General features: G+C 37.1%; 3 protein-coding genes and 1 non-coding gene across 6 annotated transcripts; 3 read left to right on the top strand and 1 right to left on the bottom strand.

Moving 5' to 3' along the window:
• The first annotated feature begins 1,154 nt into the window (after positions 1–1,154).
• Positions 1,155–7,773, top strand: LOC125217856 (serine/threonine-protein kinase Nek5-like). The gene is made up of 14 exons (XM_089062547.1): positions 1,155–1,649; positions 1,743–1,809; positions 2,182–2,247; positions 2,370–2,416; positions 2,513–2,558; positions 2,654–2,734; positions 2,810–2,852; positions 3,481–3,530; positions 4,137–4,218; positions 4,303–4,352; positions 4,636–4,709; positions 4,960–5,011; positions 5,093–5,731; positions 5,812–7,773. Exons 1-14 carry the CDS (start codon positions 1,552–1,554, stop codon positions 7,450–7,452), a joined length of 3,036 nt encoding a protein of 1,011 aa, XP_088918673.1. The 5' UTR covers positions 1,155–1,551; the 3' UTR covers positions 7,453–7,773.
• Positions 7,774–8,739: 966 nt separating this feature from the next.
• On the top strand, positions 8,740–8,892 carry LOC125185710 (U4 spliceosomal RNA). Its single transcript, XR_007170217.1, has one exon. It is a non-coding gene; the product is annotated as a U4 spliceosomal RNA (small nuclear RNA).
• A 4,771-nt stretch (positions 8,893–13,663) lies between these two features.
• Positions 13,664–17,150, top strand: LOC125217858 (NDR1/HIN1-like protein 10). 3 transcript variants are annotated; one of them, XR_007175824.2, is made up of 3 exons: positions 13,664–14,552; positions 15,695–15,752; positions 15,834–16,672. XR_007175824.2 is itself a non-coding variant. In XM_048119418.2 (2 exons), the coding sequence occupies exon 1, from the start codon at positions 13,796–13,798 to the stop codon at positions 14,549–14,551; it is 756 nt and encodes a 251-aa protein (XP_047975375.1). In that variant the 5' UTR covers positions 13,664–13,795; the 3' UTR covers position 14,552; positions 17,026–17,150. The 3 variants fall into 3 exon arrangements, 2 of the variants coding, with proteins under 2 accessions (XP_047975375.1, XP_088919714.1); XM_048119418.2 differs by lacking the exons at positions 15,695–15,752; positions 15,834–16,672 and adding an exon at positions 17,026–17,150; XM_089063588.1 differs by having other exon boundaries at positions 15,695–16,672.
• On the bottom strand, positions 17,078–19,363 carry LOC148933206 (uncharacterized). The gene is made up of 5 exons (XM_089059573.1): positions 19,082–19,363; positions 17,818–17,899; positions 17,613–17,615; positions 17,353–17,483; positions 17,078–17,239 (listed from the first exon to the last, which is right to left on the bottom strand). The coding sequence occupies exons 1-5, from the start codon at positions 19,361–19,363 to the stop codon at positions 17,078–17,080; spliced, it is 660 nt and encodes a 219-aa protein (XP_088915699.1).
• Between the last annotated feature and the right edge of the window lie 4,840 nt (positions 19,364–24,203).

The raw sequence follows: 24,203 nt of genomic DNA on the forward strand, positions 1-24,203 counted from the left end.
ATAAAATATGAGATGCAAGCAAAAATTGAGAAACGGGATGGGATGAAATGGAACAAGTGAAATTATTTAATTAAGTATAATATGCCATTATTAACTATATACGATGTAATGTTGTTTTGATTGACGTTTGATAGTATTCACACATAAGTAAGCCAATTAAGCAACTCGATTATCCATCCCTCATCTTATGGATATAGCGGTCACCCCTCTGTCGACAATATTGTTGTGGCCATGGTGGACAACTGGGAGGGGGCAGGTCCTCTGATCCAAAGGCCATAACAAGATCACTGATGAATGGGCGACTGCTATATCCACCAAAGGAGGAATAGATAGTCGAGTTGCTTGATTGATTCGCAGTAGTTGCGAAGCACCATTATAGGCGTCACGGTGATTGCTGAATTTATTTTTTGAATCCATGTGTGTATGAGAGAGATACTTATTCTCTAACTTTAAATCAGAAATATAAAATTAATAGAATGAAACAAATTTTAAAATAGAAAATGTGAAATTAATGGAATGAAACAAATATTAAATAGGAAATAGTTAAATTAATGCAATTAACAAATTTTAAAACAGGAAATATAAATTTAATGGAACGAACCAAAACGATTTTGGATGAGTAGGAATGACCTAATTATTCCCTATTTTAATTATTTTTGCGAATTTCATTTTATAATGATGCAATTTAGACTTTGTATTATACTCCTTCGTTTTAAAAAATAAAAATAAAAATAAATGAACTAATCCTATGTTTTAAGGAACCGATGGAGTAAATTTTTTAAATTTATTTATTTTAAATCTATAAACATCTAAAATTATAATTAAATATATAAATTAAAAGAATAATAATGATGAAATTTAGGAAGTTAGACTGTGTTTTATTTGGTAGTAGTACTTTAGTAATCTTGATTATGTAATTTAGAAAATTAAATTATGAATATAGATTTTTCAATTTATGTAATTTAGAAATTTAATTTTATAAATTAAATTATTAAGATTTTAGCCATTTATTTTGACTTTCCGAAAAACATTCACTCCAGTTTGGGTAAATTATCGTTTTCATCTGAATGACAGCTCACGGAAGATAGGGTAGGGCTGTCGCAGTGAATTAGTTCCTCTCACAAATAAATTAGTTGGAAATTGTTAATTGTAACACCAACCCACCCAACCTAACTACAATTAACTGTTTAATCAAAAGAAAAAACATTGAAAAGCTCAGCTTTCTCTGGTTGAATTTCATTAACTGCATCAGTCTGTCCAAGTACTTGCTGCTCATTTTCGTGTATGTATTGCTATTTGTGGAGTTGGAATTATGATGTGCATTTTTTGGGATTGATCTGCTCATGTGCACATAGAAGCGGCAGAAGATCCAAAAATTAGGTTAATGTCAACATGTGTTTCTTTGTATTTAGTCTTTAAGCAGCAGTTTCACTTGAGTGATACAGATTATTCCTGTGTTTGAGGATTCGATGATTCGGTGAGATTTTGTAAATGCGAGCATCAGTGTAGAAATCAGGAATTTAGAGTGAGAGGGGTTTGGGGCTTTGAGATATGGAATCGAAAATGGATCAGTATGAGCTTATGGAGCAAATTGGGCGTGGAGCTTTTGGTGCTGCCATTTTAGTCAATCACAAATTGGAAAGGAAAAAGTACGACATAATCAATCTAATGATGATTTTTAGTTTATAGGGAAATCTGTGATTCTTGTATGTCCTTTTTCTGATTTTGGAAATGTCACATAGGTATGTGCTCAAGAAGATTCGGTTAGCTCGCCAAACGGAGCGTTGCCGGAGATCAGCACATCAAGAGGTGAAACTGTTTTTTTTTTAACTTCTTCAGATCGATGCAGTTATTGTTATTTATACTTTCTTTGTTTGCTCACTGCATTTTGAAAAGAATATTCTTGCTAATTTGGTGTTTTTTTAGTATTTGATATTCTTGTCAATGTTTTTGGGAATCTCTTGATTTCAAGTACTTTTCACTATCTGTTTGAAGAAGAATGTATGATTGCTTACATGGTAAATGAAGAGAGCTTTATCTGATAAGGCATTATTGTCAATTTCCTCAGTCCAATTTTAGTAATCTAGAGTCTCCACTATATCGCGAGTTTCGTCGTTAGTCATGTGTACCGGTGCTTGAATATGAACTAACAGAGGTGTTTCTGGCTATTTGAAATAACAGATGGCTTTAATTGCACGGATACAACATCCGTATATTGTTGAGTATAAGGAAGCTTGGGTAGAGAAGGTAATTCTCGTTGAAGCTTCTAATTCCTAGTCTTCAATATAATTCCATGACTATTCTTGGTGTAGGTAGACTTTCATAATAAAATTTTTTCTTACCGAACTATATCTTTTAAAATAAAACAGGGTTGTTATGTCTGCATTGTTACTGGCTACTGTGAGGGTGGTGACATGTAAGTGTGTTATGATGCAATTGTAACTGGACAGATGAATTCATTTCCATATGCATAAGCGCCTTTTAACATAATATTTTGATGGTTGAATAACAGGGCTGAATTGATGAAAAAATCCAATGGACAGCACTTCCCGGAGGAGGTTTGAGTTCCTACCTTTCAGATGTATTACTCTTTGCTGATTTAAAGTTCGAATTTTAATTGATATGCTTCCTGTTTAATCATGCCTCTCTGTAGAAACTGTTGAAGTGGTTTGCTCAACTATTATTGGCGGTTGAGTATCTGCACTCCAACTATGTTCTGCATCGGGATCTTAAGGTAAGCATAGCTGACTTGATTTTTTATTATGTTCCTTTAACAGTGGGAACTGATCTCTTTAGCTCTTTGTTGCAGTGCTCAAATATTTTTCTTACCAAAGATCAAGGTGTTCGTTTAGGTAAGTTAATAGAGGAACCAAATTCTTCTATCTTACTGAAGATCCGGATAATATTAGTGTAAAAAGTCACTCGCCTATTATCAAGGGAAAGAAATCAATCCCATTCTAAACATCTTAAAGTAAAAAAATTCGCAAACATGTTGCTGATAGAAAACTACAAGCACATTCGTAATCCCTAAGTTTTAATAAAGTGTTCATCTGAGATTCTACACTCATCAACCTAGGTTGTAGAAGTAGATGAACCGTAGCTTGGATCTGAACAATCCCTGATTCTGTTTTCTTCTTAATAAAATGCCACCACATAATGAAAAAATTTAACAAATTCACTAGACAGTAGCATCTTTGTCAAACTATATGCATTTTGAAGTAAATGAAGGGACCTCATTGTACATCAAGTAAGAGAATTTATTCCGACGCTAATCATGAAAAAATCATCAACTTCCCTAAAACATGATGCTTCATAGAAAGGAGATAACCAGAACTTTTCCCTCTTAGCATTGGCTTTTTGTTTACGAAAAAAGAAAAAATGAAATTCTGCAGAAGGCTAGGAAATGATTCTTTATTGCTCAGTTTCAGAATCTTAATCATGTTCTGAAAAAAGATTGTCTTTGAACTTTCCTATGAGCAGGTGATTTTGGGCTTGCTAAAACTTTGAAGGCAGATGACTTGGCTTCTTCAGTATGTGTTTCATAATGCATATATACCTCTCTCTTCCTTGATGGAATTAATTGTACTTATGGGATTATAAATGCTATATACTGGTTGTTTTTCCGTTGGTTATTTTGTTGGAACTTTGGAAGATACTTAATATTTTATTAACCCAATTATATTTAGGAAAAGGAGAAATTGAGTTTACTTAGAAAATTGACTCACAATTGTTTCTTTCATATTATGAGATGCAGCTGAGTACTTCTGTCAACAAAGAAATTGAATGTTACCATTATAGAACTTCTCATGGAATTTACAACGTAATATGAACAATTATTTTAAACTTAAATATGCAGAGAGTGTGTAGCAGACTTAGCATAATGGTTAGTTTAAGTGAATGCATCATAGGTATTTTGCTTCATAAGTGCCTTGCACTTGATCAGTGCTAAGACTACTGGGAAATGATTCAAACTAACTCTAGAGGAGACAAACAAACATAAGTATTTCCCTAACTGTAATTACTTTGCTGGAATCATTGTCCATTTCATGTAGCATTGCATCTGGGACTTTTCATCTGTTTTTCTTGCAACGAATTCCAGTACTTCTTTACTGAAATCTTTCTTATGTTTTGCTCAGGTAGTTGGAACTCCCAATTATATGTGTCCTGAACTTTTGGCTGACATTCCGTATGGATTTAAGTCTGATATTTGGTCTCTTGGTATGTTGATGGTCAATCACTCTTAACTCTTCAACACCTGCTGAATAAGACTTCCCACTTTGTAACTTTTCTTTCCTCAATTAGGTTGCTGTATGTATGAAATGGCTGCTCATCGCCCTGCTTTCAAGGCTTTTGTAAGATTTCTGGCCCTTATTCTGTTCAGTTGCAATTTTTTCCTATGTTTTCCATTGGTCTTTGAAATATTTATAAAATCATTATCCCTCCGTCCACAAAAAATAGTCCCATTTGTGGACAACACAGGTTTTAATGAGAAATTGGTAAAGTAAGAGAGGAGGAAAAGTGTGCTAACAACAATGCTCCTGACTATAATAGACATTACTTTTTCTGTTTTCATTTGTGTAACATATATTTTCTCTGGAATCATCTTTATAATGAATAGCTGCATTCATGTCTCAGGATATGGCCGGACTAATAAGCAAGATTAATCGATCATCGATTGGCCCATTGCCTCCTTGCTACTCCCCATCCTTGTAAGCACATTTGGTCTTTGTTGGTCCCTTTTTTTATTTATTTTTCCCATTATATTAGTATATTATTCTCTTTTATTGCATTGATAAGAGTTGCAATTAGCTTATCTTTGCGATATTTTTCTCCGTGGTAACCCTTTATAGAGTACTCCACATTTTTTCATAGAACGAAATATAGCCTTCTCTTAGCCCCTTTATACAATTCAAGGGCGAAAGTATAGAATCTTAACTCGAATGGTGTTTTATGTAATAGGAAAATGCTAATCAAGAGCATGCTAAGAAAAAACCCGGAACATCGGTCAAGTGTAAGAAACTCCTTTAGATCTTTTGTATCCATCATTTGTAAACAATGCTTTTTTATAATCTAATTTTGAATAATTTTTCAGGCGTCAGAACTTCTGAAACATCCATATCTACAGCCTTACGTGGATCAATACCGCCCATCCTATAAACCGATTGCTGCTATTACGCTTGAGAAACCTCCTCCCACTGGCCGTGTAAGTCGAAGGAACATGGCTGAGAGCCAAGGTAGCAGCAGTTCATGCAGTGACAGAGACAGCTTAGTCTCAAGCGAGAAGAACACAGTGAACCGTGGTCATAAGTCCCCTGATATGGAGACAGCTTCAGTTGATGAAGATGTTGAATGCAGGTCACTGTCAAAGACGGAGGAGGGCCCACAAATTATGGACTCATTGTCCGTAAATACCATGGAACATGATGTCGGCAAACCACTGCATGAGGAGCAGAGAAATAGCAATGAAACGAAGCAGCCCAAAACAATTAAAAATATTATGGTATCTCTCAAAGAAGGAAAAAACAGAGAAAATAATAATTCTCCACTTAGAAGCCACCATTTGAAATCGAGCAGTGGTAGCAACCAGAGAACGGTTACCGAAGCATCTCCAAGAGTTGCAAAACAACCGAATCTCGTTAATTATGGTCCGAAGGGTAATGCAGAAGCCCCAGAAAGAACAAATGCTGATTCTAATAAACGAGTACAAGGAACGCCTTCCTTGAAGCATCAGGTAATGAAAAGTTTTCATGTTCTTTTTCCCCCTCCCCTCGGCTGGAACTGGTTTATATTCTCGTTGATCTACCTCTGTAGTTACCTGTTGTGGAAACCCCTCCGAAGACGAAGGCTAGACGTGAAGGTATCCCTCCCTCTGGTCTCATAAAGCCCATTGCTGAAGAAGGATTTTCAACGAGGACAAGACAGAAAACGCCTCCTACTCTGTCTAGGAGACCCTCATTTCCTGCACGAATCCGGCAAGCACAGCGTGATATTCCTAATTGCATAAATGATATTACGAAGAATGGTCCTAATGATGTTCAAGATCCTGAAATCATGAAATCGGTGCCTAATGGCTGTGCTTCACATAATTTGAGGGAAAACACACAGAACCCAAAAAGGTCTTTATCTGCAGGTTCTAGGAGAATGCAAACAGAGAGCAGCAACTCAGCATCTTCACCAGTATCTATCCAAGGTTTCGAGCTCTCTGACGATGTGATGAATCCGTTTATTAGCTCATCGGAAGAGTTTCATCACAGTCCCGAGCAAGCTACAATATATGAAATTATTGACTCACCTTTCCCCCCAGAAAGGACAGGAATTTGCTTTGGGGATCATCTTGAGGCTAACTGCCAAACTAGAATACAAGAAGCCGTAGAAGTTGAAATAAACGAATCGAGACCCAGCTGTTCCACTCGCTCCTCATCTCAATCTGAAGGAGCGGAAAATCTATCACCTGGATGCCGTGGGAGTGACTATGCATCTAAAGTTTGCTCCTCTGGAAAACTACAAGAACGGTCGGACGATAAGCTTATGAATGTGAAAAATGCTGATAAACTTATGAATGTGAACAATGCTCGCGATGAAAGAACGAGCTCTACGGCGAATATGGAGGTTTCGTTTTGCATCACTGAAGATATACCTTTGGGTGGAGAAGATGCTACAACCATCAGTAGGCCTGATCCTGTGACCAAGCCGGACCTCACCTCACCATCAAGCATTGATGACAAGGTCATGATCAAGAAACTCGTTTCTTCTGCAGACCCTTCCATTTTACCGAACCAGAAGAGTTCGTTGCCAGACAGAGGATTACTGGAGCAAAATGCAGTTAATGAAATGCCGGTTTTAGCCATTACCCCAACTGCTCCAAATAAAGTGATACATGTGATATCTCATAGCAACATCCAAGCTACGATTGAGCATCCTGTGGCACAAAACACTGAACGAGATCCGGATGCTGGAAAAACAATAGATGTTGCCAGAGATGAGGTTGTTTTAAAAGATTCACCTTCTTCTTCTACTCCACAGCCATCCACAGCTTCTAAAACTCCAACTTCGGAATCTACATGCTCTCAGAATGCCACTCCTACTTCAAATCTCTTTGAAAACCCTGTCACCAAGGAAGTAGGTGTAACAACTATAACTGACAACCCTGTGGCTGCAATGTCGGACCCTTCTGAATCCAGTCCAGCGAAGATGAACCCTCCTCCAGCTCGAGAAGAAGCATCACCGCCCATGAAGGAAACTTTAGATGTCAATTCCTTCAGGCAAAGAGCAGAGGCACTTGAGGGACTGCTGGAACTGTCTGCTGACTTACTTCAGCAGAATCGGCTTGAAGAGCTCACGGTTGTCCTGAAACCTTTTGGAAGGGAGAAGGTGTCTCCGAGGGATACAGCAATCTGGCTGGCTAGAAGTCTGAAAGGGATGATGCTGGAGGAGGGTGGGCGCAATTTGTAAATGCCGGTATATCTATTCTTTCTCTTCTTACTCATTAGTTGAGGTTTACAGGGAGTATATAATTGGGAGCATTTCTCTCGACATCTAAAGCCTTTGCAATTTTTACTTATCTATTGGTTCTTTATTTTCTATTATTGTATATAATGTTGCAGCTGAATACATATTTTTTATATGTGAAAACATATTGGTTAACTGAGCTGTGTGAGATTCTTGGGATACTCTTCTGCTTCAATGGTGTATGGGATTCGGCTGGATCCTGGATGCTACTTATCCAATTATACTCTATAAGATTTGATTGCTACCCAGCTTATTCTTTCTTCTTTTTCCTCTGTAATATTTCCTTTTCTTATTCTTTAACAGCATCCTAAGGCCAAGCATCTTGTATCTGCTTGTTTTATGAGGAAGACCATTTTAGCTTTTGGTAATCGATATTATGAATTGGTCCATTTTAGCCAAAAGATAACGAAGTTGTCGGATTTTAAAGCCAACTCATTTTGTACTCAATTAGTCAATTAAATTTGTCCAAAACTAATTTTTCTAAATTAGTCTTAAATATGGAGCATAATTTTGTTTTAGATCACATCGTTATTTTTAAAGCATGTACTTGGTTAACTTAATAAACAAATTTGATTAATTCTTCTAAAGTACAAATATAAATTTGAAATAAATGTTTTAAGTAGGACTGTAGGAGTATTAATTTGAAAAAGAATCTAATGAATTCATCTATGACTACATCTATTAGAACTCCATGTTCTTATTTATCTTCAATGGTTGCATGTTCTTAGGTGTCAGCGTCACATCACATTAAGTTTTCGTAAACTCTGTTATTATTTTTAATACAATATACTCCATATTTGTTAATATAATGGTCTCACATATATAAACAGGTTATTCAGAAGCTTCAATACCTACATTTGGAAAAATTATATGTATGCTTATATGTATGTCATTTGACAACAAATAATTGAGTCCGATGGTTTCTGGTTGAATATTAGTGATTCTCCACATTCATTTGATTCATTTTCACACTTGTACCAATTCGTAATGTTTCTTATTCTCTACACTTGGTAAAGAGATGGATCTGCACTTGCACAAGATCTTTTATGGAGTGTACTAGTATTTTGGAGTGTGTTAAAATGAAGATTTCATAAACTGTGATGTAGGTCTTACTAAATGGGATAAAGAAGACCTTTGCTTTGATCATTACCATGTATTTATCCCACATCGCTAATTACAATTCATGTGTAGTTTGTGTATAAAAGGGTGAGTACGTCTATGAGGAAAAGTATCTTTGCGCTTGGGGCAATGACGCAGCTAGTGAGGTTCTAACCGAGGCGCGTCTATTGCTGGTTGAAAACTATTTCCAAACCCCCTCTTCGGCCATTGCTTGACTTTGGCTGTTGAGAATTTTTGGAAGGTCTCCCTTTTTTGGGCAAAGACCTACTACATAACAGTTTTAATTTAAGCTTTCCTTTCCAAAGATTTCTACATGGAACGAACGTCCTACCTAAAGTTCTTTGATGAAAGAATGAAAGTTTTAATGTGGCTAGTATGAGATGTTTTATATACACAATGTCTATAAAGAGTGTTTTTGGAATAGTTCTAATAATCGTTACTATAAAGAGTGTTTTTATATGTGATAATGGTGTAGTATGAGATGTTTTATATACACAATGTCTATAATTCAAATGTGCTTTAGGAGATGTTTTAAGTGGACCCGACCCTATTGTGGATCCAATAGTTTCACTAGAATGGAGATTTAGTGCTGCCATCGAGACCCCATATATAGGCATGTAAACATGAAATCAGTGGAGGCACTCGGCTCATATTTGTATATTTCCAATTTGAATTCCAGAGAGATTGAAATGAAGAAGATGAAATGTGTGGGTGGTTGAACCAAAATACAAAATCAATTATTTGGCCCATTAGCCCCTTTATAGAATAGGCCTTTTTATCTCTCGTTTTTCAATTTTCTCTAAGGGCATCCGCATCGCTGACTCGATGCTGGTTCGGTCTCGTCTAAAAAATAAATAAAAAATTTAAACGGTCAGAAGACCGTTGAAGCCAACGGTCGATTTTTTAAATTTTTTATTTATTTTTATTTTCTTTTATTATTCTATAAATATACTCCATACTCTATTCACCATTTTACACACAAACACTACTCTCATTCCTCTTCCATTCACTACACTCATCTATTCCTTTCTCTCAAATTGTTGAAAAAATGTCCGGCGATGGAAACTCCAGCGGCGGCGGCGGCTCCGGTGGGTTCGACTTGAACTCGTTCGACGATTGGGCGAGCATGTACAACTTTTTGGGTACTCCTGGTTCGTCGCCGGGCACCCAAGCCTCGACCACTCCGCCGGCGTACCAAACACCACATTTTGATGTGGATGCATACTATCGTCCCTCCCCCCAGAGGTACGGGCAATCGCCGGGATTATCCCAAATTCCGGAGAATTTTTTGGCGCTTGAACGCACTTTGCCTGACTGGCCAATAGGTGGAGGCTCCGGCTCCGGCTCCGGCAGAAGAGGAGGAAGAGGAGGAAGAGGGAGACCACGAGGTTGTGGGGGACGGCACTCGTCATTCATACAGCCAAGCAGAGACGTTGGCTCTGTACGACGCTTGGATCAGCGTCTCGTACGATCCTGTCACCGGGAATCAACAAACCAACAAGAGTTTTTGGAAAAAAGTCACCGAAGTTTACAACGCACGAAGGCCGAAGAACACCTTTGCCCACAACTTGAAGATGCTCCGCAGTCATTGGGACCGATGCGACAAAGATGTCAAAAATTTTTGGGCGATATATAGGGCAGAGGCGGCGAATTATCAAAGCGGAGCCAGTGGAGCCGACATTCTGAGAGCGGCGTTGCGGGTCTTCAAAGACGACGTCGGTAAAGATTTCAAGTATGTCGATGTTTGGTCGCAAGTCCAACACCTTGAAAGGTGGGCTGGCGGTGTCGAGTCGGGCTCGATACGCACGAAGCACACGGCGCGTGGCCACTACTCGTCTAGTGATGGCGGGGAAGGCAACACCTCATGTGAGGGCACGCCAACCGATGATGCAGGGGGGTCTTCTTCCGGTTCACGGCGTCGATCGCAAGGGACCAAGGCGGCGAGAGCGAGGGGGAGAGGGAGGGGCCGCGGCGAATCAAGCCAGGCGGGCGAGGGCTCGGGCTCCGGCACGGGCACGGGCTCGAACACCCTAATGTCCATGTACCTGGTCGCCATGATGGCTGACCTTTAAAAAATGACTCCTGCCCAAGTTTCAGGCCATATGGACGGAATTGAGTTTATGAAAGCTCAACTTGGTATAGGGAATCAATCTAACTTGGGCGCACTGCCGACTTCGGGAATGATGATTCGCCGATGGAGTAGTTTTTATAGTTTAATTTAGAGTATTTTAATTATGTATTTTTTTATTTTTTAGGATTTTAAATTATGTATTTTTTTTATTTTTTTAGGTTTTTAAATTGTAATTTTTATTTTATTTAATGAAGTGTGTTTTTATTAAATGAATTTGTTGGAATTAAAAATAAAAAATGAAATTGAATGAATAGTTAAGAGATGGAGGGATGCAGGTGTTGTCTCTTAGTTAAGAGATGGGTTGAAAAGTACAGCAGGACCCATGAATAGCTAATAGATGAGACGATTAAGAGACGGATAAGAGACAGCGATGCGGATGGCCTAACATCTAAATGCTTATGCTCAATTTCAAATATTTTAGTAAAAAAATAAATAAATAAATAATAATAATAGCATTTATGCAGTACTAACAAATAAAACCACTATTAACTTAACTAGAACAATAAAAATAATATTATACACAACATAATGTATTACTAATTAAAAATGAAAATACGGAGTATTAAATTCGAACAATTAAATTATTTGGAAATGTGTAATGTGTTTCTTAAAATTTAAAAATATGGATATTTGTAAAAAAATTATCACTCTTGCATAATAAAAAAAACGTTATTAAATTAATAATAAATGTTAAATATATATATTTTATAAATAGATTATTTTAATACTTATATAGTACTCCATTCTTTCCAAAAAAATATACATTTTGGATTTGAGCCGATTTTAATACAAAATTGATAAAATAAGAAAAATATAAAGATAAAAAGTAATTAAAATATTATTAGTGGAAAATGAATCTAACCTGAGTAAAAGAGAAAAGAGCTTCCAAAGTTCAAAAGACGGATTTTCATATCTCTTCACTTAGACTGACAATATCAATTTCATCTCCTGAATCTGTCAGATATATGAATATCTAATATGCACACTTGCCTTTGTTTATAACGAGTATGGAAACAAATGTATTAACAAAATTTAATTTAATGATGTCCTATGGTTATCTTTTTAGTGGATAATCCGACGTTCCTGATTAATTTGGTTGTTGATTGTTAGTAAATGATATTCCATTCAAGGGGGTTAGATGATTTATTCAATTACTCTTTTATTTATTTGGTTGCAAGTTTAATTTTTGGACGGTCAATTTTTTTGTATTTTATGCGATTTTTTTTTTGATTGGTTTTTAAGGTTCGTATTTCTATTTTTCGGGTTCATCATTCAACAAATTTAAATCAATTCAATTTTAATTTTTTTAAAATGGACTTTTGGTTTAGTCATATCTATAAATATATAAAAGGGGAGTTTTGGAAATAATTATATAAATGCCATTAATAATATAAAAAGATTTTTCTAATATACTTACTATATTACTTAAATGAAATATTAATACTATGACTCATCATTTTTTTTTCATGATTAACTAACCACTAATGACATTCATTACCACTTATCCACTAACCTATTAGTTTTGGGATTTATAAAGAGATTTTTCATATTATTAAATAAATAAAATAACCATAATAATTTCTACTTTTCGCATTTGAAAATTTCCTTGCAAATCCGCAATCCTTAGCCGCATCAAACACCATTAACAATGTCGCACTTCACGTTTCTGTATTCGTGAAAACTCCTACCTGTAATCAATCGTGTTGTTTATGCTGTTCTTGGAAGCAGAAGGCAAAAACAACTGCCTTTTGTTGTAATGAACCTTGAGGTTCAGTTGAAGACCAAGAAACACAAATTGTATTAGTAGCTATCCAAGAGGCCACCAGGATTACAAAGGTTAGTGGTGAAAGCATTGAGATATGGATTCACCTCTGTTCGCATATTGTGAAGTGTCCAGTGTATAATTTTTTTCATGTAGTGCTTTGTATGAATATTAGGTTGGTGACACTCTCATTCATTTTTCTTTCCTGGACGTGGTATGGATGGTAGCAGCTACACTGGAAGTAGGCGATGCGGAGTATACTATTAGGGTATGCAACAAATTTTTTTTTTTTTTTTTTTCCGGCTAAATGCATGCATATTGATATCGGTTGTACTATTTTGCTGTATTTTTGTTGATAATTTTGATCGATTTGGCTATCTTCTAATATATATCTATACATTACTTAAATTGACATGTGTTTGTGATTGATCTTTTGTAATATAGATCTAAAAGTGATATAAATGATATGTGATTGTGTGCAATTTTTGGTTTATAAACTTATTTGGTTATATGAGTTTTTATTGGTACAATAAATTGCTATTTTATAAATTTGCGATTTTAGAACTTAAAATAATAATATTGTTTCTCATTCGGTATATGTGTTATTTTTTTTTTCTTTGTTTGATTTTATATTTTTTAATAATTGTCTTTTATGTTATATATTTATGATTTCAGATTTCATACAATGATATTTTATGAATTTATAAAATTATTTTACAGTTTAAAATAAGTTTAAATAAAAGAAAATGGGTCGTGCATCGCACGTTGATGATACTAGTTTTTCATAAAATCAGTATGCTCACTACTAGTCCAATATCTAATCAATATCTGAGTATTTTAATTTTTTTCAATCATAGCAATCATTTTTATCCTCACTCCTTAACTACATCCTTGATTTGTATACCTTCTCCTAAGGTCTTTGAAGTTAAAAAGAAAATAAAGTTATAATTTATCTATAATAATAAGTAATTTATAGATATTATATACTCCTATTTTTAAACAGTAGTTCGTATCAAATTTGTTTAGGGTAAGGATTTTTAAACAACAAAAGAGAGGAATTAAAGTTATTTACTAGGAAGGTCAGTTTCAGAATAGGAATAATAGTAGCATCAAAGTTAGATAAATATTCCATTTATTTTCTTCTGCTAGCAACAGATTTTGAAAACTTACCATTTACACCCAAATCTTTCGACTTTCTCTATCTAAAAACGCGCAAAACACACTGAGTGCGTGCGATTGATCGATTTCTCCCCTGAGCTACCGCGATTCCCGCAATGGAAGATCGCAATAGGCCTGTCACAGGCTATCCCGCCCCCAATTCGCACCCCAACGGCTACTCAGCCGCCGCCGCTCCACCGCCGCCCGGCACCGCTTATCCTTACGCCTCCGCAGCTCCTCCCTACCCCTACGCTTACCAGCAGCAGAACTACCAGTACGACGCCGACTCGATCCGCCGCGCTACCTGCCTCCGCCGCATCTTCGCCTTCGTGATCGGCCTCGTCGTCATCTTCGGCACCGTCACCTTCATAGTCTGGCTCGTTCTCCGCCCCCAACTCCCCGAGTTCCGAGTCGACTCGTTCTCCATCTCCAATTTCACGCTCGGCAACGACTCGCTCACCTTCACCTCTGAAATCAAGCTGACCGCCAGAAACCCTAACAAAAAGATGAAGCTCGGCTACGATCACATCGACACCGCGATTTACTACCAATCCTACTCCCTCTCCGAGACTACCGTCGCTCCGTTCTACCAGGGCACGAAGAACGAGACCTCTCTGACGGCGAGATTCGCCGCCGCCGGGAGATTTCTGGATAAGGCGGCGGTGGATGGGATTCGCGGCGAGAGGGGGAAGAATGGCAATGTGAATTTCAATGTGAGGATGATTTCTAGGGTTAAATTTGAGGCGAAGGCGTGGAGAACTCGGAGGAGGTTTCTCAAGGTTTTCTGCGGGGATCTGGTCCTTGGACTAACGGCCACCGGGAGATCCGGGGTGTTAAGCGGCGGACCAAGGCAGTGCCGCGTCGGGATTTGAGGTGACCTCATCATTTTATCGTAAAGCTAATTAGGTTTAATTTGATGAAATCTACATACAGCCTATTGCTTTCCTAGATTAACCCTGTTCCATGTATAGTAGAACTATCTATGCTCTTGATTTTTTCATTGTTGTTTGATTATATTTATCTATTAGAGGAATACTTTATGCTCTTGATTTTTTCCATTGTTGGTTGATTATATTGTTGTATTTTAGTTTTTTTCTTCCCTTTCTGAGAGAAGGGGAAGCAATTAAAGTTGTGTGGAAAGATACTACTCCTACTAGAACTTGTTTTTATGCTACTACAGGAAGAGAAATTGCTACAATTCGTTAGAAATCAGTTTATTGTGTGTTTGCCATTACAATAGTAGTATGAAAGTTTCTGCCCCAACAAGGACTTCACACCAATGGTGGAACTTTCATATGAAAGTCCATATGTTAGGAAAGACACTAGTAGAACTTCGCACCTTGTTGACATACGAAAGTTTGTATCTTAGGTGTTACTTATATGGACTTTGTTGTGTTTAGTCCTGCACCAACTAAAGGTGAAACTTAACTGTGGTTTTGTATGCTAGAGAGAACATGGTTATTGGATAAAATAAGGAACCATAAACCTGACTAGATAACATATAGTCATGGGCAGCTAATAGTTTCAGTATCTTTTCCCTTTATACATGATGAAGTTGCTTTAGGTTTATTCTTGCTTGGGCTCAAACATATCAACCCACTATTAAAGATAGGATGTGAGATGGTCATTTTGGGTAGTTTTTCCTTGGTCCATCCGCAATCGTGCTAATTTTGATCCAAGTGTCAATGATTGTATGGATGTTACATTGTTACTTTCAAAAATATGGGTCCACCTCAATCAGGATAAAAAGTTTAATCTTTTTAAATACTTGTAAATTATCAGCTCTTGAAAGCTAAACTACAATTGATACATCCTTCATGTTCCATGGTGCTCGTTATTTAACATTTCTTAGGTAGGAATCCATGTCCATTACAGGCTCTTATGTGATGGCAAGAACATATAATGCATCCTATGGTGGCAATCTTGTCATATACTAGTACTACTTTTATGGCCTTCCTCCAACTACAATCTATTCATCTTTTGGAGTGTTATTTTATCCTCTACTTTTATTTCAGCTTTCTCAGTAGTTGGAACTTGGAAGATATCCAAAACCAAGCAGGCATGACTTTATATGTGAGTGGTCGAAATTGTATAGGATTTTTTAGATTCTTGATTATCTTTCTCATCCAATTTAGATTCTTTACTTGTGCATAGGGCTGTCCAATCTTTCTGAAACTGATACGTGATAATACCCGACCCGATCCCATCTACCGGGTACCTTATATCCTGACTCGGGTTTCAGATACGAATTAATCGGGGAACTGAAATACCTGGAACTTTGATTTTCATGAACAATCCTTGTTTCATACACTTTTTTCATTCCACCCGGACATTCCACAAATACTACAACAAAATAGAGCCACATAGGGTACATTACATAACATATCCAAATTGGTTCAAAAGTTTCTAATTTGAAGCAAAATAGTCAATAGTCAAGCAGAAAATTTCAAGCAAAATAGACATCATTCTAACATTTTTCATTTCAGGATTATTTTCTCTTGATTCATCGTTAATCTTGGATGTGGTGATATGCTCTAACTTTCTGTTGATTGTGCAGTGCTCGATTGAGCAATACCCCAATGGTTGCTAATACTACTACATGGATAAACAACAATAATTAGTAATTACAAATAGAAATGCAAATAGCAAGTATAATATGGAGATGAAACCTAAAGAATTTTACTTTTCACTACGAAATTCTTCATCTAAATTAATAACAAAGGTGTCCCTTAAATTTGAAATTTCAGGATTAATGAAAAAATTATATATACCGAAATCTAAAATTTCACATGGTTTCCTTTCAGAAAAACTCCTATGTGGGGTATTTTTACCAGAATTTGGCCAAATTACCCATGTGGTTTAGCTTTATTTTTTTCTGTTCAGAATTTCAATGAGATAAAACCAAGTCCAGATCGTAGTTCAATTCAGAGTTAGTGGATTAATCGTTTGACCTTGTTTTATTACAAAAAAAAAAAAAAAGAAAAAAAAAACAACTACAATAATTTCGCTGGTCGCCCTACGAATCTTAACGATAAAATACACGAATATATGGAATGACATTATCCAAATACGACAGATATTTGATGAATTTAACGTCAAGCAGTTAATAAAACATGGGAATTCGTCCCCACAATATTCAAATCATTTGTCAGCACCAAAAAAAGTCAGCCAAAAACTATCGGTATTTAATCAATGTTTGTGATATGATATTCGTCTCTTTCTTTTGTTACCTTCGTAACTAAGGTGCATTAATTTGTTGTATGCTAATGCAAAAAGAATACTATCGTTTCGTGAAATTATTGGTCAAGAAACATGAATTCGTCTTCTATGCTTTGTTTCTATCCAGATTCTCTGTAGAATACGAGCTCATTACACAAGCAACACGATAGCCGATGAGATTATTTACTACATGATGCAGGAGTGGTTTCCCAGGATGATGCAGGCAATAATGTTTTAACTCGGATCTTGTTTCGTTTTCTAAACAGTTTCGCTCTGACCACCTTTGATTGGAGATAGAAACTGCCACTTTGAGTATTCCTCCCGAACAGCTTGTCATACCTCTGAGAAAATTAAGAAAAGTGTTTGGATTCATTAGTTTACTATTAGGACACAAGAAACACAACCGTTTATTTGAAGCGCAGGGAATAGAAACAGAATCAGAAAATGGAGACACCTTCACAATCTCTTCCCACGATGTATTCTCAGTTACACCAAGGATTTGCCTTGCCTCAGCATCAGTCATCATTTTACTCCCTCGTTTGATAGTTTCCACTGCTTCTTGAGCAGCACCAGTCTTTGAGGCATCTGCAATACATCATGATATATAAATGTCAGAAATGATTTGAGGTAAATCGATTTACTTTCTGAAGGCCAAAGCTTTCTCTGACCTGAAAGAAAATTGCAACTTTGTGCACAAGGACTAATAATTATGACCAGCTACTCCCCATGCTAGACTATATCATTCTCTGAAAGTAGAAAACTGAATAACAACCTAAGAGAAGACTTACTTGCAAGTGTGATACAGACCAAACAGGAGAACTCATCCTAAAAGACTAGCCTGTTAGGAGAGAGAGCCCATTTAGTCTATATACCCCACACCAGTTGTTCTCACAACCGATGTGGGAATTGAGTCCGTAACAAAGTGCTTGGCGATATGCTTGAGCAAACGCCCTTATCATTATTCCAGAGCCCATAACAATCAAGGCAATAAGCCTACCAGCCTGCAACCGCAAAACAAGCAAGAAATTGCAATAAATATTAAATACATATCAATGTCTTCTAGCTCATGCAGACATTTTCTAGTATGTGATCCAACTATGACATTACACATTACAATGTCCAAATCAATAGAATGTTGTAAATAAATATCTAGAAAAATTATAGAGTGTGTGGATCTAGAGAACAGCATAACACAATAACAGCTAAATCAAAATACTTAAACTACAATCTAAAGAAGAAAAAGTCATTTTTATATGTATTATAAACCTAGGCACGCAGCAAACTGTGTGTTGCTTGAGATAAAAATCAGGTTAGCTCCAGGAACATACCATGGCTAGAGGACTAAAACACGATCAACAATTGATTTATGAACTCCAAATAACCTACATCAGAACAAAAATTAATAAGATTCAATCAATAAATTATATGGGTGAAACTGAAGTACAAGTATGATCAAATTCGTGTCCAAGTACATAATTCTCATACTATTATACATAATAACAGAATACAAACATAATGATCAATTTGCATAATGTAGGTTTTATGAACATCCATCCCTCCTTTTTGTGATTTCACTTAGTCCATCCCTTCATCCCCGGAATCACAGTAAAAAAGCTAGAAAAGGACAATGTATAAGCAATTATGTATGATTTGAGGGAATAAAGATTGGCTATTAAGATCAACAACATGCTATGACATGTTCAAATTTGATGTTTGGTTCCCTCACATATCATCATCAGGTCATCTGAAATTTTTATACACCGGGTATGCAGGGAGATCATAGCCGCACAATAATTCAGCGGGATTTACTACAAATAATCCTAAAACTGTGTTCGAAACTGGAAATTCCATATTTACATCAATATGATAAATCAAGTGCTCTCACCCCAAACCGTTCAATAATCGAGTTTTTATTTTAGTTTGGTTCTTTAGACTTGCTTTCTGTAGGAATATTAGCTCTCACAATATGATATTGAATCTGAGGGAATGAATAATTTATTGAAGTGCAAAGAGACTATTTATAATAGCATTACAACGACTCAAATTGAAATAACAGTAGCTAAAAAGATGGTAACAATAAAATCAAATATGATGACTATCCTAAAGAATAGGACTTTTATTAACTGAATAACAAATCCTAACATTCCCTCCCTTAAACTAGATTGCCGAAGCAACTAGTTTACTGGTGCATTGCACACTCCCAGCTGATCCCTCAACCTTTGAAAAGATTCTAACTTTAGTGGCTTAGTTAACACATCAGCAATCTGCTCTTGTGTTCCACAATGCTTCAACTGCACGACTCCTTCTCTAGCCAACTCTCGCAGAAAGTGAAAACGAACATCTATGTGTTTGCTTCTACCATGCATCACCGGGTTCTTGGACAACTTAATCGTTGAGCTATTATCGCAGAAAATGGTAGTTCCTTCACTGCCTTCATAGCCAAGTTCCTTCAATATTCTCTTCATCCACACAGCTTAACATGAACACGCTGCAGCAGCTACAAATTCAGCCTCTGTTGTGCTAAGAGTAACAATTGGCTGTTTACGCGAAGACCAAGCAACAGCTCCTGAGCTAAGAACGAAGGCATAACCCGACGTGCTCTTTCTATCCTCCAAACAACCTGCATAATCACTGTCAGTAAAGCCAATTAGCTCCTTATTCCCTTCCTTCCTGTAAAGGATCCCGAATGCAGTTGTTCCTTGTATATATCGCAAGATCCTCTTGGCTGCCATGAGATGAAGTTCCGTTGGCTTTGATATGTACCTACTGATCAGGCTGACAGCAAACATTATGTCTGGTCTAGTTGCTGTTAGATACATCAAACTTCCCACCAGCTGCTTATAATGGGTGCCATCAATCTCCACACCATTTTCATCTTTAAATATCTTGGACCCTGGAGTGATAGGATTCTGAACTTCATTGCTGCTCTCCATCCCAAATCTTTTCAAAATCTCTAGAGCATACTTCTTTTGGCTTATAAATATCCCCTCACCAAACTGCACCACTTCAATACCGAGAAAATACCTCATTTTCCCCAAATCTGACATATCAAACTCATTCATCATCGAATCTTTGAACTCACAGATCATAGCCTCATCATCTCCTGTATAAATTAAGTCATCAACATACAAGCTAATAATCAAACGTTTACCTAGCTTGTTAGTTTTGATGAAAAATGTCTGCTCGCTGTCACATTTCCTGAAACCTTCTCTTAGGAAATAAGACTCAATCCGGCTGAACCAAGCTCTGGGTGCTTGTTTGAGTCCGTACAACGCCTTGTTGAGCTTATAAACCTTATGAATTTCATCTTTCACTTCATAGCCCCTTGGTTGTTCAACATAGACATCCTCCGTCAACTCTCCGTGGAGGAATGCTGACTTAACATCAAATTGATAAATATTCCAGCCCTTTTGTGCAGCAAAGGCAAGAATCATACGGACTGTATCCATTCTAGCAACTGGTGCAAACACCTCCTCATAGTCAACTCCATATTCTTGTGCATACCCCTTTGCAACTAAGCGAGCTTTATATTTCTCAATCTCTCCAAGCTCATTCAACTTTGTTTTGTATATCCATTTGAGCCCAATGCTTTTAGCTCCTCTTGGTAGCTCTGTTAGAGACCACGTTCCATTCTTCTTAATTGATTCCATCTCTGAATCCATGGCTTCCCTCCATTTATCAGCCTTTACTGCTTCTTCATAAATGATTGGATCTGTACTAACAAAGAAAGCCAAATTGACATTAATGTCTTCATCAGAGAGACCAAGATTATCACCAGTTTCATAGTCCTTCATCCATGCCGGAACTCTTCGATTTCTGCCTGCTTCTAAGCTATCAGATTCTGGAGAAGTTTCTACACATGCTTCTGGCGAACTTTCTGCACTTGGAAGTACTTCGTCATCAGAATCTGCATCTTCTCTTCCAGACCCAAAAGATACATTTTGCTCTTCTTCATTTCCACATTCCAAGTCTGGCAGAATTTGATCTTCGTAACTCTTATCCCAATCCCACTTCTTCTCCTCCTCGAATACAACATCACGGCTTATCACAACCTTTCTTGATACCGGATCATAAAGCTTGTACCCTTTTGATTCATCACTTACTCCTAATAGAACACAGCTGTAGCGCTTGTCTTCAAGTTTGGTCCTTCGAGCATCAGGAACATGGGCATGTGCAATACTTCCAAAAATTCTGAAATGCTCTACAGATGGTTTAACTCCACTCCAAGCTTCCTCTGGAGTCACATCTTTCACTGATCGTGTGGGGCTCCTGTTCAACACATAGATGGTCCAATTCACAGCCTCGGGCCAGAAGGTCTTTGGAATACCTTTTTCAGATAATAAACATCTCACCATGTTCATTACTGTCCGATTTTTCCTCTCCGCAACGCCATTCTGTTGTGGGGTATAGGCATTGGTTAATTGCCTCTTTATCCCATTCATTTTGCAATAGTCATTGAATTCTCTTGAAGTGAATTCACCACCACGATCTGTCCTAAAGCACTTAATGCCCAAACCAGTTTCTTTCTCCACAGAATTTTTAAAGAATTTGAAAGCAGCAAATGCATCTGACTTTTCAGCTAAGAACTCCACCCATGCTTTTCTACTGAAATCATCGATAAAGCAGATCAGATACCTTTTATGGCTGTTGGAGATCGGAGATATTGGTCCGCACAAGTCAGCATGAACAAGTTCCAGTTTCTGGGATGCTCTCCATGTGCTCCTTTTGGGAATTGAGTCTCGATGTTGTTTTCCCTTCAAGCAATCAGTAAATACATCGCTGGACTCGTAGAACTTAGGCAAACCTCTCACCATTTCTTTGAGCTGCAAAGTCTTGAGGCCTTTATAGCTGAGATGACCATATCTACAATGCCGTAACTGAGCTAAATCTTTTGTTGTTGCTTGAAGACACACTTCCTCTTTCATTTCCTTATTAGTAACTCCAGATAGCAAAACAAACATTCTATTTGCAGTCATTTTGGTTTGAATGATCAAACCTCTTGATGGATGGTATATTTTGCATTCATTTGACTGAATTAGAATGGCTAACCCTTTCTCCTGCAGCTGCCCAACACTTAGAAGATGATTCTTCAACTCCGGCACATAAAACACTCCACTTATTATGTGAGTGACACCATTGAGACACAATCTCACATAGCCCTTTCCAGCTACACTCATCTTCATATTGTTTCCGAGATTAACCATCTGCTTGAAATCTTCATCCAGCTCACAAAACATTGATCGATCTCCACACATATGATTGCTGCAACCTGAGTCGAGGAACCATACATCATTTCGACTTGCTTTATGCAACTCTACATAAGCCATGAGAAGCATTTCTTCAGTGTCATTTATCTCCGCATAATTGGCCTGCTTTTGCAACATTGGACACTCATATTGATAGTGTCCAAGCTGATGGCATTTGTAACACTCAACAGTGGCTTTGTTGTAGAATTGGGGACTTCTTCCTCTGCCTCTTCCTCCTCTGAACACAGCTCTCCCACGACCTCGTCCACCATTCCTTTCTTCATGTGTTACTTTGAGTGCCTGCTCTTCTCCATGACTCCGGTGAAACTTTTGTTCATGCACAATCAGTGAACTTTGCAGTTCATCAATTGTGAGTGAATCAATATCCTTAGATTCTTCGATCGAGACAACTATATAGTTGAATTTCTCGGTCAAAGTCCTAAGAATCTTCTCGACGATGGTGCTTTCGCTCATCTGCTCACCATAACTCCTCATCTGGTTAGCAACAATCATGACCCGTGCAAAATAGTTGGTGATGGTTTCACCTACTTTCATCTCCAGAATCTCGAAGTCTCTTCTCAGTGCTTGTAGGGATGCACGCTTCACCCTAGCATTTCCTTCGAATTTCTTTTTCATGGAATCCCATATCTGCTTCGAGGTGCCTTTCTCCAGAATTTGCTCAAGAATTGTCCTGTCAATCGCCTGGAACAGGTAATTCTTTACTTTGAGGTCCATGGTCCTCAATTCCTCCAGTTTCTTCCGATCAGCATCACTTAACGATGCTCCTGCATTTGGTTCTTCATAACCAATCTCAACTTGACTCCAATAACCTTTAGATCTCAAAAGGTTTTCCATCAACATGCTCCAATGATCGTAATGACCATCAAATCGTGGTATGGCGGGTTGCATAAAGTTTTTCTCTTCACTCATTTTTTTTTCGTGACTCACTCAAAAGCTGCTGCTTTCTTTTCTCAGATCCCAGTGGGGGCTCTGATACCAGAATGTAGGAATATTAGCTCTCACAATATGATATTGAATCTGAGGGAATGAATAATTTATTGAAGTGCAAAGAGGCTATTTATAATAGCATTACAACGACTCAAATTGAAATAACAGTAGCTAAAAAGATGGTAACAATAAAATCAAATATGATGACTATCCTAAAGAATAGGACTTTTATTAACTGAATAACAAATCCTCACACTTTCTTTATACGGAAACAGAGCTTGGCAACAACATGCTCAACAAAAGCACTCTCAATAAATAAAAGCAACAAAAATCGATCAATTTACAACACAGCTTCTCAAAAGTCAGGAATTCAACTGTTAGAATAATTATTATATTTACATTCTTTCCAACATTGTTATTACTTAGTATTTTTTGTTTTTATCGTATAGCATGACAATATTTTGAGTGTGTTACTTCATCCCTTCACAAAATGAGAATGGGAATACTCCACATAACAAGCTTTCACAAAATGCACCAATATTCCAGATGCTGCTAATTGAATCGTTTAAGATCTGTGAATACGCTGAAACATATAAGGCTGAACAAGTAAAAGAAAGGGCGAATGGAGAAATGTTTAAACGAATTTAATTACACCACAAAATGATACTCCTACTTGGAAACCGTAGTCTATAGCTAAATACTAGTAATTAAAAGGGTTTTTGGCCTTAAAAACCATAAACTTTTCCCGAATTCCGGTTTTTTCCGTGAACTTTCAAATTTATTTTTAAAACCACGAACTTTCAATTTGTACGCAATTTGCCACGGCGGGTCAGAGACGGGTCAGCGGTAAATGCCGGCGTGCATACGTGTAAAAAATAATCCTATTTGGCATCTCAAGTGATAGCCGGATCCTATTTGGCATTTATCATGATGATATGAAAATTAATTAAATTGTTAGACTAAAATATTAAACCAATAACAATTAAAGTATATAAAAGCCCCAAAATCTAGGGCTTCTTCGTATTCAATCACAAACACTTCGTCTTTCTCAAGTAGTAGCCGCTTTTTCCTTTGGGATTTACGATTGATTGGAGATTGGAGAAGAATCTGG

Source organism: Salvia hispanica, chromosome 1, assembly GCF_029641045.1.
Source record: "Salvia hispanica isolate PSC_SH4W2 chromosome 1, Shi_PSC_v1, whole genome shotgun sequence".
Lineage (NCBI taxonomy): Eukaryota > Viridiplantae > Streptophyta > Magnoliopsida > Lamiales > Lamiaceae > Salvia > Salvia hispanica.